The sequence below is a fragment of the Danio aesculapii genome, chromosome 19 (assembly GCF_903798145.1).
Source record: "Danio aesculapii chromosome 19, fDanAes4.1, whole genome shotgun sequence".
Taxonomy (NCBI): domain Eukaryota; kingdom Metazoa; phylum Chordata; class Actinopteri; order Cypriniformes; family Danionidae; genus Danio; species Danio aesculapii.
This window is the reverse complement of record NC_079453.1, coordinates 6482992-6500054: the sequence shown is the minus strand read 5'-3', so window position 1 is coordinate 6500054 and position 17063 is coordinate 6482992. Positions and strand designations below refer to the sequence as shown.

General features: G+C 33.1%; 1 protein-coding gene across 1 annotated transcript in view; it reads left to right on the top strand.

Moving 5' to 3' along the window:
- The window catches only part of stx1b (syntaxin 1B), a 45567-nt gene that overhangs the window by 202 nt on the left and 28302 nt on the right, over positions 1-17063 (top strand). The window contains exon 2 of the mRNA XM_056480214.1: positions 1381-1480. Within this exon, the coding sequence (XP_056336189.1) occupies positions 1381-1480 (100 nt within the window). The remainder of the gene's footprint in view (positions 1-1380; positions 1481-17063) is intronic.

Below are 17063 nucleotides of genomic sequence, written 5' to 3'. Positions count from 1 at the left end.
TTTTCAAACCGTTTGCTAGTTATTCAATTTTCAAAATTGCTTTCAACAATATGTCACGTAAAACGGTTTCAAACTCACATTGGTAGCATTTAGCACTGAATAATGGCATAATCAGTACCTGAGGTTATAATTGTCATAGTGGTTTATGGTGTTGTTTTGTTGTGATGTGCCAGAAATAGAAGCAGTTTCTAAAATAGAAATTTTGCACATGTTAAAACTTGTTTAACATGAAAATGATAGCTTTTATCACATGTAGTTAGGACACGGTGTAACAGTGACAACATGGTGGATTTAATACAATTGAATTTAATTTATATTTCTCATACTACAAAAAAACTTTTAAGAATGATTGTAAAGGAAGTTTTGGATCAATCTAGTACTAACTGGCAATATAAAACACCTACTGGGGATTATTAAAAATGGTGTTCAAACTCACATTGGTAGCATTTTCCACTGAATAATGCCCATAATCAGTACCTGAGGTTATAATTGTTATAGTGGTTTATGGTGTTGAAGATGTCTTGGAAATAGAAGCAGTCTAAAATAGAAATTTTGCACATGGTTGTCGAAATGGTTGGAAAAACTCATTTTTGTCATGATAATGATACCCTTTACCATGTCAGGGCACCGCATCGCATGTCTTTAGAACATGGTATAACAGTGAAACATGGAGCCTATACTACAACTGAATACACTTATATTTCTCATAAAAAATAAACTTTTTTAAATGGTTGTAAAGGTAGTTTTAGACCAAATTTAGAACTTACTAGCAATATAAAACACCTACTGGGGATTTTAGTTTCTTATTAAAAATGGTGTTCAAACTCACAATACAAACAAACTCACGTAGCATTTAGCATTGAATAAAGCACATAATCAGTACCTGAGGTGATAATTGTCACAAGTGTATCTGTCTGCAGACTGCAAGACGGATGTAACATAAAGGGGTGTAACTTGTAGTAAGTTAGAGGCATAACTTGCAGTTATCGAGATACCACTGAACCATGTCACAACGAGATGTGCTGGCAAGATGGCGGAAATACTTACCAGACAAAACTTTTTTTCAAAAATTGAGTTTTCTCCAAATTTATCCACAACCAATTCATTTGATATAATATTATATTAAGCATTTAGCAACTCCATCACTGACTTATTCATCCGGTTCGTCATGACAGTTAGCTTACTCTGCGTTGCCCCTGTGGTTGCAAATAACAGACAATAGAAAGGGCGTCAAGTATGAAATTATTATACATTTTAATCATAATAATGCATTACAATATTAAAAACAAAATACTCCACATTATAGTGCCCTCCTGATCTAATCTGCAAATGTCACTGTATGATGCTGGCCATTATTAACACGTGCTGTTCTGCTGACAGGTGGAGGAGATCCGTGGCTGTATTGAAAAGCTGTCAGAGGATGGGGAACAGGTGAAGAAGCAGCACAGTGCCATCCTAGCAGCACCAAACCCTGATGAAAGTGAGTTACACTTATACACATTCATTTCAGTCTGCTTTTAAACAACAATTCTGCTTACTTTACAGTTGAGTCAGAATTATTAGCCCCCTCTATATTTTTGTCCCCAATTTCTGTTTAACGGAGAGAAGATTTTTTAAACAAATAACTCATTTCTAATAACTGATTTCTTTTATCTTGCCATGATGACAGTGCATAATTTTTTACTAGATATTTTTCAAGATACTAGTATTCAGCTTAAAGTGGAAGTGAAGCCGTCAGTCAGTCAAGTTTACATTATTTGTAAATTGGTTTTCATTTTAAATAAATATAAATATAAAAAACGAAAGGTAATTAAAAAAAGTAGGAAAGTATAAATATTTTATATTAGACACAACTTTGATGCTTGTATTGCACCAGTTCCACGCTCACAATATTTGAGTTAAATTATGCTTTACAGTCTCCATGTTCAGTCCTTTACTTCCACTGTATCTGTTCAACTGAGGAAACAGAACCAACCCTTTGACGCAGACACAGCATCATTCCAAGATGGTGGAGCACCGTAAAAAATCAGTTTTTAAAGAACGGCCGTTAAATTACAGACATTTACTGTAAAATAACAGACATTAAATTACAGAAATTTACCATAAAATAAGGAACATTTAATTACAGAAATTTACCGTAAAATAACAGAAATAAATTACAGAAAGTTACTGTACAATAATAACGTTAAGTTATAGAAATTTACAGTAAAATAATAGACGTTAAACTACAGAAAGTTACTGTAAAATAACAGATGCTAAATTACAGAAATACCGTAACAATAATGAATTAAGTTATAGAAATTTACCGTAAAATAATGGACGTTAAATTACAGAAATTACTGTAAAATAACAGATGCTAAATTACAGAAATTACCATAAAAAATGAACATTAAGTTATAGAAATTTACGGTAAAATAACGGACATTAAATTACAGAAATTTACTGTAAATCAGATGCTAAATTACAGAAATTTACATACAAAAATGAACATTAGGTTATAGAAATTTACTGTAAATTAACAGATGCTAAATTACAGAAATTTACTATATAATAATGAACGTTAAGTTATAGAAATTTATCGTAAAATAATGATGTTAAATTACAGAAATTTACTGTAAAATTGCAGATGCTAAATTACAGAAATTTACCGTACAATAATGAACGTTAAGTTATAGAAATTTATCGTAAAATAACGGATGTCAAATTACAGACATTTACTGTAAAATAACAGATATTAAGTTACAGAAATTTCCTTAAGTTAAAATTTCTGGTAAAATTCTGTAATTTACCATCTGTTATTCATGGTAAATGTTTGTAATTTAACGGCAATTATTTTACATTTTTTTCCAGCATCCCATCTGCTGAAAAAAAACATAAAATAAAGAATTTTTTTTACAGTGTGCCCTTGCGCTAAAAGCTTAGTAAAACATGCCGGTTTCTTCCAAATGGTTACATTAATCGAATTGTTATACATATATTTTCATTAAAGTGGAAACCAATTTTCAAAATAATGTAAACTTGCGAAAAATTCCTTGCTCTGTTAAATTTTGTTTGGGAAATAATGGAAAAAAAGGAGGGCTAATAATTTTAACATCAACTACTGTATATATGATGCCTTTTGCAAATAATGTACTGTGTGTGAGACCTCATCAGCGAGACATTCAGGCATGTAATAATAAAAAAATAGAAAGTGCAATTTTGACATGTCTTACCTCCCCCATGTCTTCCTCTAGGATTCATCCATTCACGCTTATAAATAAACACCATGCGGAACGCTTGTGAATCTCAGGGCAAGATGACAAATTTTTGCATTAGCACTCACCTCCACCCACGGTTTTCACATTAAAAACAATGCACTGGATATATTTGCATTGTCTGCTGTACTGTTCGGCCTAAAAGGAACAGTTCACCCAGAACTCCCTCCAGCAAATTATATTTGATCATTTTAGATTTTATTATTATGCACATGGCAGCATGGTGGCTCAGTGGTTAGCATTGTCACCTCACAGCAAGAAGGTCGCTGGTTGTGGATGTGACTATTGCTGATACACACATTGCGATATAGATGCTCAAACCATATATTGTTCAGCCCTAATCAACATAGCATCAATGTAAAAATGATGTGAATAGTACAATTTTTGCATGAACTGCCCCTTTAACGCATGAACAAATCCCTACAAATCGAGGCTGTTATGCGTACATACTCTGGCACAATGCAGAAAGGGTATAGTGAGAGGTGCCAGTTCAAACAAGCATTTATCGAACCAGCCCCATGACTCGGCTGCAGCTGTGTGGTAAGATATATGAGCTCATTGGTGAACCTATTCAAGCCTTTCTCCAATACCCTGCATTTGCGCCACCCACTCCACAAAACAGGCACTGCCACCAGCACCGCGCTCCAAGTGTTTGTTAGACCAAACCCACACACCTCATAGAGCAACCGGCCCACACCGCAGAGGCCGTTTCTTCACAAATGTTGCTAAAAATCCTGCTCACCTCATCTTTCCCCAGCAACAATCTTCAACAAATGTATATGAGCCGTACCATATCTTCTGTCCGCTTTTTAGTAAATGTACATGTGCAGAAAACAGTTTAATGAGTTTAAGACTGAGACTGAGTTTAATTAATTAAAGTTATTAGTAACTAATAAAGTTATGGTATAATACCTTTAATTGATTTTGATTGTAATACAATAATGTGCACCATTTGTAAAGTTGCTTTGAAACACTGATTATTGTGAAAAGCACTATACAAATAATGGTATTTAACAAAGAAATGCTTTAGTTTAGTCTGTTACGCATGTAGGTACTCGATAAATTGAGATAAAAGCAAATGGCAATTTAAAGGTGCTGTTTGTAAGTTTTGACTCTTCTAAATTAAAATACCATATTGTTTGCAGATATTTAAGAAACATGCTAAGTGAACATTCTTGTTTATCTGGAAACAATGCTGAAGTCAGAAATTCTGCTTGTTATATTTGTTTTGGTCTTTTAACCCGTCCAATGCTAGTTTAGCCAATTATTTTCAGCAGCCCAGGTTGCCTTGTGGAAAACAGCATATTTCATTCAGTCAGGAAGACTCTCAAAGTACACTGTAAAACCCAAAAAGTTAAGGTAACTCAAACGTTTGAGGAAACCGATTGCAACAAACCCTTAAAGATTAAAAACGAATCCTAATGAGTACTGTGAACTTAATCCATTTGAGTAAATGAAGCAATTTGAGCACAGTAAAACCCAATAAATGAAGAGAACTCAACCAACTAAGTACTGTAAAACCCAATAAGTACATTTACCGTAAAATAACGGACTTAATTACAGAAATTTACTGTAAATAGCAGATGCTCAATTACAGAAATTACCGTACAATAATGAACTAAGTTATAGAAATTTATCGTAAAATAACGGACGTCAAATTACAGAAATTTACTGTAAAATAACAGATGCTAAATTTCAGAAATTTACCGTACAATAATGAACGTTAAGTTATAGAAATTTACTGTAAAATTGCAGATGCTAAATTACAGAAATTTACGTAAATAATGCTAAGTTATAGAAATTTATCATAAAATAAGGGACGTCAATTACAGAAATTTACGTAAAATAACGATGCTAAATTCAGAAATTTACGTACAATAATGAAGTTAAGTTATAGAAATTTACTGTAAAATAACAGATGCTAAATTACAGTAATTTACCGTACAATAATGAACGTTAAGTTATAGAAATTTATCGTAAAGAAGTATATATCCCCGCCTTGCCTTCATGTTTCATTTGAGATTACATCAAATTTTGAAATAAAATTTTTTACATTTCACAGTACTACATGAAACCTTTAAATAACAATTTCTTACTATTAACTAATGGCTTATTACCTTATTTTATGTATAATATTGGCTGTTTATTAGTAGTTATGAAGTACATATTCTGCACCATCTTATTCTACATCACTAATCCTACTGAACAACTAAACCTAACTACTACCTTGATGACTATTAATAAGCAGCAAATTGGTCGTTTTTAGAGACAAATGTTAAATTTGACTTGGCTTATTAATAGCGAGAATTGTACCTTATAAAATAAAGTGACCAAAAGTGCCATAATACTACCAATTTTTTATTGGTAGCACTTAAAATGGAAGTATTTGGTGTTCAAGACATTCATTTAACGTTACTTGAATTTTAAACTCAATATCGCCAGTTACTTTCCCTGTTACTTTTGTTCCAAAATGACTCCCAACAAATCCAGAGAAAAACACAGTAGTGGTGCTTTGTGGTTTATGGATAGATTAGTGCTATTGAACGTATTGATTCAGTGAGTCACTCATAAATGCGTTCACTTACTTTATTCCTGACTGAATCAGTGTTTTGGGCAAACCATTTGAGTGAAATACATGACTCACCCTAAAAGTCAGCCATTTGTTTCATTACTGCATGAATTATTGTTTCTGAACAAATCATTTTTGAGGGAATAATTGAATGACTCACTCATATGGGAAAGTTTTTTTATTCTCATGAAACTCTGTATAATTCACAAATACACTCTAACACATTTAATGTTAATAAAACTGAGATAAAAAAAGTAAGTTCTATACATTTTTCATGGAATTATGCAATGTTAGCATGTTTGAGAGCTGTCTCGCATTTAACTATAAGAAATGGAGAAAGGACTGATGAATATGAAACCAAATAAATGTATTAATCATATGTTCTTTCCCTAAGCTTTTCTATAGGTGGTGTTTATTATAGGCGTAATGATTATTTATTGCTAGCATAAGTAGACTTTAGCATCACATATAGATCTATAAATATATCTAATATAGCAATCAGAATTCAGTTGGGAGTTATTTTTGGATATTGAGTTCTGATCTTAAAGGAACAGTATGTAATTTTCACCACTAGAGGGCGCAAATTCACAACAAACAAAAGCGTAGTTTGATGACGGCATGACTGAGTGTGGAATTATGGGAGATGTTGTCTTCATTGCATCATACAGGACTCCTGCAGAAATAATGTTGATGAAGTAGTCAACATTTATTATCATAGCAGTATGATATAAGCATGAACACGTCTCACTAGTTAAAACTGCTTATATCTCTCACTATTTTTCAAATAATTTGACATAATGCCAAATATATAACACTGTTCTAGTGATTTTAGGATATTTATAAAAGAAAATCATACATACTGTGCCTTCAACATTTTTTAAATGCTAATATTAGCTGATATCCTATAATGAAAACATGGAAGCCCTTTTGATGAGGCAAATGACACCCTTGTTCGTGACCACTCCTCAGGCGCAGGCTGGTTCACTAAGTAACAAGCTGGCTGGACAAATAATCCTGTCTACTGGCCTCAAGGAAGCCTAGACGAGGTCTGATGAAGTCCTGGACCCTGGCACGCTCACTGTTGGCCTGACGGTGTAAACGTGGCTACTGTGTGACTCATATGTCACCACCTACTAGTCTAATATAATCAAAGAGCTCCAGACTAACATTTCAGTTCTCATTTAGGAGTGCTAGACATGTGTTATTAATGATATTACAAGTTCTGTCTCTTAGAAATGCACATTCGACAGTGCATTTGAGTTTTACCAAATTTAGCCGCACTGGATACTATAGCTGGATATATATCTATATATCTGGAATCTATCTTTATCTATATCTGGATATCAGTCTATTTCTATATATGTGGTTATCTAGCTATATATATCTGGATACTATCTATATTTAATATCTGTATATCCATCTATATCTATATTGGATATCTATCATATCTATTTATTGGATATCTATCTATATTCATATATCTAGATATCCGTCTATATCTACATATGTGGATATCTATCTATATCTACAGTATATATCTGGATATCCGCCTATATCTATATATCCATCTATATCTGTATATGTGGATATCTATCTATATGATACCTATCTATATCTACTGTACATATCTGGATATCAATCTATATCATATCTGGATATCTATCCATATTTATATCTGGATATCCGTCTATATCTATATATCTGGACATCTATCTATATATCTGGATATCTATATCTATGCATGGATATCCGTCTATATCTATATAGGTGGATATCCATCTTTATCTATATATCTGGATATCTATATCATATATCTGGATATCCGTCTATATCTATATATGGGATATCTATCTATATCTATATATGGACATCTATCTATATCTATATATCTGGACATCTATCTATATATCTGGATATCTATAAATATATATATATGTATCTGGATCTCCATCTATATCTATATATGTGGTTATCTATCCAAATCTGGATATCTGGATATCTATCTATATCTAATATCTGGATATCCGTCTATTTCTATATATGTGGACATCTATCTATATCTGGATATCTATATCTATGTATCGGATAGCCGTCTATATCTAATATCTGGATATTCGTCTATATCTATATATGTGGATATCTATCTATATTTAAATATTTGATATCTGTCTATATCTATTTATCTGGATATCGTCTATATCTATATATCTGGATATTCGTTTATATCTATATATGTGGATATCTATCTATATCTATATATCTATCTTTATCTATAAATCTGGATATCCGTCTATGTCTGGATATCTATGTCTATATATCTGGATAACCGTCTCTATCTATTTATCTGGATATGTACCTATATATAGACATCTATCTAGACTTTATTAGGTACACCTCACTAGTACCGGGTTGGATCCCCTTCAGAACTGCCTTAATCCTTAGTATAGATTCAACAAGGTACTGGAAATATTCCTCAGAGATTTTGGTCCAATATGTACTGGCAAAATAAGTGGATGCAAAATGCGGCATTTAACTTGCAGAAACACCAGAAAATCAACACTACACTACTATACTGTGATTTGAAGTGTTTATGCTGAATTAAAATTTTGGTTCAGTCAACTTAAATATCCCATTTTTCACTAAATATGTCACATTTTATCACAACTAGCCCTAAATTTTAAATTGTGATGGCTAGGATAAAATTTGATGACAATAACTGTGCTTTAATATAGTTAAAAATTTACCATAGACATTATTAAAGAATTTTAGTGTTCAATTGTAGCTTAAGTATAGTTATTAGTATTGTGCTGTTCATTCATTCTCATTCTGAATGCGAATCATTTTTCACCACGAACTCCATCTCCATCATACTGTATACATGCAGAATCCTGCCCTGCTCAGTTCAAGAATCCACAGCCTACGAATGACTCAGCAACCATAGACGAATCTTTAATAATAGATGACGTCTCATTGTGTCTGACAGCTTTGGTTTAGCTTCATACGCTCTTAGGCTGCATGTGATTCACTTTGGTTTCAATGCATGGTTTCTGTTTCTGTTGTTGCATGCATGTCTAAGAACATTATTTTCTGCATTTTTTCTGTTCTCTTTTCTTTTGCTTTCCCCCCTCTGTCTTTGTTTTCACCATGCTGCATGAAGGATGAAGGAAACCTGTGGAAGTTGAGTGTCTGTCTCGATGTCTGTGTCAGTGTGAAGCAGAAACCCGAGAAGGCTGGAGAACAGATTTAATAAAGTATCTCTTACCGAAATAGTACACCAAAATGAAAATACTGTCTATTTACTCAACTCTCATGTCATGTTAGCAGGACTTTTTCAAACAACAGATGTGGGAAGTGATTTATGCTCTTATATTCCAAAAGTAACCATAAAGTATAATTTCAGTAGTCATATATGGACTACTGTTGTTATACTTTATGATAGTCGCTGTCCTTTTTGGTTGTATAAATCACTATCTTTTTATGTTATCTATATCTATATATCTGGATATACGTCTATATATCTGGATATCAGTCTATTCCTATATCTGGATATCTATCTATATCTATTCAGTATCTGGATATCTATCTATATCTATATATCTGGATACCATCTATATCTATATATCTGGATATCAGTCTATCTGGATATCTATCTATATCTATATTTAGTATCTGGATATCTATCTATTTCTATATATCTGGAGATTATCTATATGTAAATATCTGAATATATATCTTTATCTATATATCTGCGATATCCGTCTCTATATCTATATATTTGGATATCTGTCTATATCTATATTTTCTGGATATCTGTCTATATCTATATATCTGGATATTCGTCTATATATCTCTGGAGATCTATCTATATATCTGAATATCTATCTATTTATCTATCTGTCTATCTATCTATCTATCTATCTATCTATCTATCTATCATCTATTCTATCATCTATCTTCTATCTCTATCTATCTATCTATCTATCTATCTATCTATCTATCCTATCTATCTATCTATATATATATATTATATATATATATATATATATATATATATATTATATACTATATATATATCTGGATATCTATATATATGGATATCTATCTATCTATCTATCTATCTATCTATCATCTATCTATTCTATCTATCTATCTATCTATCTATCTATCTATCTATCTATCTATCTATCTATCTATCTATCTATCTATCTATATAACTATATAATATATAAATATATGGATATCTATTATATCAATATATGTGGATATATCTATATGTATCATATCTGGATGTATATTTATATCTATATATCTGGATATCTATCTATATCTATATGCAGTATATGGATATCCATCTATATCTCTGGATAAGCATCTATATATCTTGATGGTTGGATAGATAGATAAATAGATACTTAAATATGTCTCAAGATAAAATGACTTAAATATGACTTATTGTTGAACATTTTGTAATAAAGTACTACATTTTTGTAATGCCTTGATAAGTAATAAAAAACACTATAGTTTTTGTTTTAATATTTTACTAACCTTGTTGCTAGCTATAATATTATAATCATACAGGAATAAATGACATGAGACTGAGTGTAAGAAATGGTATAATTTTCATTTACGCCTTTAAATGTCTAACCTCAGTTTTTCTCCTTGTATTATTCTACATCAGTAGCAGTGTGTCATGTGTATGTGTGTGTTTGTTATCTACTGAGCTTGTACATTTCTACTGCATATAATGGATGGAAAAATTCAAGGTTTACACAGAGCTCGTTTTCCTTTCTTAAGTCAGACTTTGAATGCAGTCACAGGAGCACATGTACCAAAAGAAAAACACAGGCACAGTGCTGTCATTTTTTGTTTAGCAAATGGCTTTTATCTGAAATATCTTACTCAGAACACACTGACGGGAATATGATCTCAGTATGATCTCAGTCACTGTCAAGTTCATGGGTCACGTCAACTCGGGATCAAGCTAACTTTGGTGTTCGCTGCTAGATCTTTCACCAGAACTGTGTAACCATCCCCCTCGCCCCTCAAGTGATACAGCGTTATTGTGATATCTTCAACATTTCTGGGTCAGCGCATCTAGATGCTAATGCACAACTCCTATGCTAGTCCCCATTTGAAGACTTCCACCTTAAAACCAAAGCATTTCAATCAATTTTATACTGTCATTTTGACTCTGGCTTCAGTACTGACTAATCTAATGTATATGCACAAATATAATATTGTAAAGTTTCCACACTAAAATGAGAGATTTGTAAAGGGGTGTACTCACATATGCTGAGCACTGTATATTGTAGTTCATGAGATACTATCTGGTGTTACGTTTGTAGAAGAAATTCAAAGACGAGTGAATCTCTTCTTTTGCAGTCAGTTGTGACCTTGAGCAGAAATTGTAACCTCTCTACAGCTCTACGGGTGACTAATTGTTACCGCTCTGCCCTGGTTCATTAATGCATTTCACCCAATCAGCTTAAATGACTAAATTAGCCATCAGAAATACACCGCCGACTGAACTCCTGGCCTTATAAGTTCTTTATGTTGCCCTGCAGGTGAGTGATGTTAGCAAGTAAAAATGAGCTGTGTTGTAGTTCGCTTTAGCTGAGGAAGTGATGAATTGACAGGAAGTATTTCTGTTCAACCAATCCTCAGGGTCTGAGATTGGTTGGCCATTTGTTTTGGTTTTAAGTTGGATAGTCCATTTACTTAAACCTAAAGCTAATTCGTTTTCATTTTTAAATCACAATCTTTTACTTTATTTAATGGCTACTATATTTATACACCAACAAACCTTTTGTTCAACAATATGCCTACAGGCATAGTATGTCAATATGATGTCAGATTGACGTTGTACCCCAACTTCATGGTGTACACGACAATACATTGTATTTTGTTTGGAAGTGGAAATCGGGTTGACGTCAGAACCCAATGTCAACTTCCAACCTACAATCAACCAAATTTCAACATCTAATTATGTTACAGCTGACGTTGTGTGGGACATTACCACTATCGTCTATCAGATGTTGGATTTCGGCTGCCATACCTGACGAATAAATGTCAGTATTTGAATGTCAATATGACGTTGGCTTGAGATGTTGGCTCGGCATTGGATTTTGGCCGTTTCCAACACAACCTAAAAACAACCAAATATCAACATCCAGTGACATTAAAGCTTGATGTTGTGTGGACATTACCACTATGATGTTGGATTTTGGTTGTCATACCTGAAAAATAAATGTCAGTATTTGATGTGAATACGACGCTGGTTTAAGATGACGGCTGGAATGTTGGATTTTGGTCACTTTCCAACACAACCTAAAATCAATCAAATATCAATGTCTAATGATGTTACAGCTTGTGTGACATTGTGTGGACTTGCTACTATGACGTTGGAATTTTTGGTTTCCAAAATTATGGTTCCCAAAAAAAAAACTAATAAATGTCAGAATTTGACGTCAATATGACAGTGGTTTAGGATGTTAGCTTGACGTTGGTCACTTTCCAACACAACCTAAAATCAACTAAATTGACTTAATTGTTGAACATCAAATAACGTTGTCCTTAGACGCTGACTAGACATTGAATTTTGGTCACCTGATGTCACGGCCTAAATCTAACCTAATATTAATGTCTTATGACATTGTGTGCATGCTGGGATGTAACCCTGGACCACAAAATCAGTCATATATGTCAATTTGGAAATATAAAGAGATTTACAGTATACATCATCAGAAAGCTGAATAAATAAGTTTTACATTGATGTATGACTTGTTAGGATAGGACAATATTGGTTAAGATAAAATGATAGTTCATCAGAAGTGACTTTACAACACCTACTGGGGATTTTAGTCATTTTAAAAGTTTAATTTCATCTTTTAGTTTCTGAATGATTCTGTGATTTTGAATTAAATTTAGTAAAACAATAATTAAATTAGGCATTCATGAAGAGATACTTTTTGTTCCACTCCTTGATAATTGATTTTGTTTGATTGGTATTATAGACTCTTACTGATTAAATAAAATAATTTATATGAAATATGTTGTCATTTAATAGTCTAATAAGAGTTAGTGCCCTTATACTTTGATAGATGATTTGTTAGGATAGGACATAATTTGGTTGAGATAAAATTATTTGAACATCTGGAATCTGAGGGTTCAAACAAATCTAAATATTGAGAACTCTTTAAAGATGTCCAAATTAAGCTCTTGGCTATATCAAAAATGGCATTTTTATATATTCACAGTAGGAAATTTACATCTAATGAACATTGCTTAATAGTACTTTGCTTAATATTTAAATGATATTTGGCATAATAGAAAAATTTATCATTTTGACCCATTTTGGATATCGCCCAAAATATACCTGTACATCTTCAGACTGGTATTGTGGTCCAGGGTCATATGAAGTGGCACTATATTGTCAAAAGGTGGACAGTTTGTATCCTTTTCTTCAACTACTGTGTATCTGAATAACAGCGGCATTTTATTCCTAAATGATGCAGCATTAGTGAACGAACTGGGTGAGTCAGTGATTCCAGTCAGCCAAATAGGCTCCTGAATGAATCAGCTGTTTCAGTTTAATTGGTTGAATGAGTGAATCAATGACTCACTCATTAAGACCGTCCTTTTATCTAAGTATGCCTACATTCTTAGCCAAAAATAAATTAATAAATAAATAAACAAACATGAGCAGAGTGGTATGTCTGAATCTTTCATAAAAAGAGCACCTGAATGATCTGATACCATTTTACGGACACTTTAATATTCAATGAGACTCTTTGATTTGAAAATGGTGAGGTTATAAGTTAATTAATACATATTTAACCTATTTAACATTATTAAAAGTGCATTGGCTGAGTGACTGGTGTTGTTGGCTTGAGTCACTGACTTTCTTTTTCAAACCGTTTGCTAGTTATTCAATTTTCAAAATCTGCTTTCAACAATATGTCATGTAAAACAGTTTTCAAACTCACATTGGTAGCATTTAGCACTGAATAATGCCCATAATCAGTACCTGAGGTTATAATTGTCATAGTGGTTTATGGTGTTGTTTTGTTGTGATGTGCCAGAAATAGAAGCAGTTTCTAAAATAGAAATTTTGCACATGTTAAAACTTGTTTAACATGAAAATGATAGCTTTTATCACATGTAGTTAGGACACGGTGTAACAGTGACAACATGGTGGATTTAATACAATTGAATTTAATTTATATTTCTCATACTACAAAAAAACTTTTAAGAATGATTGTAAAGGAAGTTTTGGATCAATCTAGTACTAACTGGCAATATAAAACACCTACTGGGGATTATTAAAAATGGTGTTCAAACTCACATTGGTAGCATTTAACACTGAATAATGCCCATAATCAGTACCTGAGGTTATAATTGTTATAGTGGTTTATGGTGTTGGAAGATGTCTTGGAAATAGAAGCAGTGTCTAAAATAGAAATTTTGCACATGGTTGTCGAAAATGGTTAGGACAAAACTCATTTTTGTCATGATAATGATACCCTTTACCATGTCAGGGCACCGCATCGCATGTCTTTAGAACATGGGTATAACAGTGACAACATGGAGCCTATACTACAACTGAATATCACTTATATTTCTCATACTAGAAAATAAACTTTTTTAAATGGTTGTAAAGGTAGTTTTAGACCAAATTTAGAACTTACTAGCAATATAAAACACCTACTGGGGATTTTAGTTTCTTATTAAAAATGGTGTTCAAACTCACAATACAAACAAACTCACGTAGCATTTAGCATTGAATAAAGCACATAATCAGTACCTGAGGTGATAATTGTCACAAGTGTATCTGTCTGCAGACTGCAAGACGGATGTAACATAAAGGGGTGTAACTTGTAGTAAGTTAGAGGCATAACTTGCAGTTATCGAGATACCACTGAACCATGTCACAACGAGATGTGCTGGCAAGATGGCGGAAATACTTACCAGACAAAACTTTTTTTCAAAAATTGAGTTTTCTCCAAATTTATCCACAACCAATTCATTTGATATAATATTATATTAATTCATTTAGCAACTCCACTCACTGACTTATTCATCCGGTTCGTCATGACAGTTAGCTTACTCTGCGTTGCCCCCTGTGGTTGCAAATAACAGTACAATAGCAAGGGCGTCAAGTATGAATGCCTCTGCAACTCACGGCTGTATGTTAATAACTATGATGGTTGGGTTTAGGGTTGGGGAAGGTGTAGACATTAATATCTGTGATGGTTGGGTTTAGGGTTGGGCAAGGTGTAGACATTATTATCTGACTGTTGGGTTTAGGGTTGGGGAAGGTGTAGATGTTAATAACTGATGGTTGGGTTTAGGGTTGGGGAAGGTGTAGATGCTATTAACTATGATGGTTGGGTTTACGATTGGGGAAGGTGTAATTAATATCTGATGGTTGGGTTTAGGGTTTGGGAAGGTGTAGATGTTGATAACTGTGATGGTTGGGTTTAGGGTTTGGGAAGGTGTAGACATTAATAACGATGATGGTTGGGTTTACGGTTGGGGAAGGTGTAGACATTAATATCTGTGATGGTTGGGTTTAGGGTTTGGGAAGGTGTAGACATTAATAACGATGATGGTTGGGTTTACGGTTGGGGAAGGTGTAGACATTAATATCTGTGATGGTTGGGTTTAGGGTTTGGGAAGGTGTAGATGTTAATAACTGATGGTTGGGTTTACGGTTTGGGAAGGTGTAGATGTTAATAACTGATGGTCGGGTTTAGGGTTTGGGAAGGTGTAGATGTTAATAACTGTCAAGGTTGGGTTTAGGGTTGTGGTATAGACGTTTATAACTGTGATGTTAGATTAGGTGTGGAGTAGGTGTAGACGTTAATAACTGATGTACAGTGCCATCTTGCTGACAACACAGTGTTGACATGTGGGTCTCCATAACTTCATCACGCCTCTACTACAAGTTACACCCTTTCATGTTATGCCCCTGGCTTTCAGTCTGCAGACAGACCCTACTCAATTGTCATGGTAGTTTATAGTGTTGTTTTGTGTTGCGATGTCTCAGAAATAGAACCAGTTTCTAAAATAGAAATTTTGTGCATAGTTGTCGCAGACGGCTAGGACAAAAACTCATTTAACATAAAAACGATACCTTTTATCAAATATCAAGGCATCGCATGTAGTGAGGCCACAGAGTAACAGTGACAACATGGCGGATATACTACATTTGAATTTCATTTATATTTTTCATACTAGAAAAAACAAACTTTTAAAAATTGACTGTAAAGGTAGTTTTAGACCAAATCTAGTACTGGCGATATAAAACACCTACTGGGGATTTTAGTTTCATTTTAAAAGAATAATTTAATCTTTCATTTCCTGAATGATTCAATGATTTTGAATGAATCTAGTAAAACAATCATTAAATAATGCATTCATAAAGGGTCACTTTTTGTGCTACATCTTTGCTATTACATTTACTGAATGAACAAAATAATTTACATGAAATATGTTTACATTTAATAGTTAGAAATGGAGTATATATGCTCGTATAGGAGTTAAAATGCTCCAGAAAGTGATTTCAGGAAGATTTTTGCATTACAGTCTTCATTTCTATGTCCATCAAGTGTTTTTAATGCCGTCTGGGTGGTTTGTTTTGCATGTTAAATATTCTGAAATCGACATGAAAGCATTGCTATAAGTGTGAAATGTATTAGTCTGAATGCTTTGCTAACTGCATTTTTCAGTAGGCGGTGATATGTTACCAAAAATAACAAACAAGCCATGCAGAAATTACATAATCTTAAAGTAGACATCAACAAACACCATATGCTACAGGAATTTCAGGTTCATGCAGTTCATTTATCCATCATCAATCTTCAATTGATTCATATCAGATTTAAATGATAAATTAGCTGATGAAAAAGGTCAGCTTTTGCATAATTTCTGAAGTAAGCAAAAATCTTGTGTGAAAAAATCTATAATGCGCTAACATGCTAGATTATTAGATCTTGTAGGCTTGTGTAAATGACTTTTGTAGAAATCCTAAACCTCGTGTTTTTGCAACAATCTGCTTCTAGCAAATATGCGGCGACCGCTAACCAATGCAAATAAAATCACGTTCAAGAGCTATTAAAGTGTTGGTTGTCATGTTAAACAGTGGGTGTGACAAGAAACATCCCCCCTCGGTCAAATCGATCTCTTGACCACATTAGCACAAAAGGGAAAAAAAGCTGACGTGAGATGATGGCTTGTTT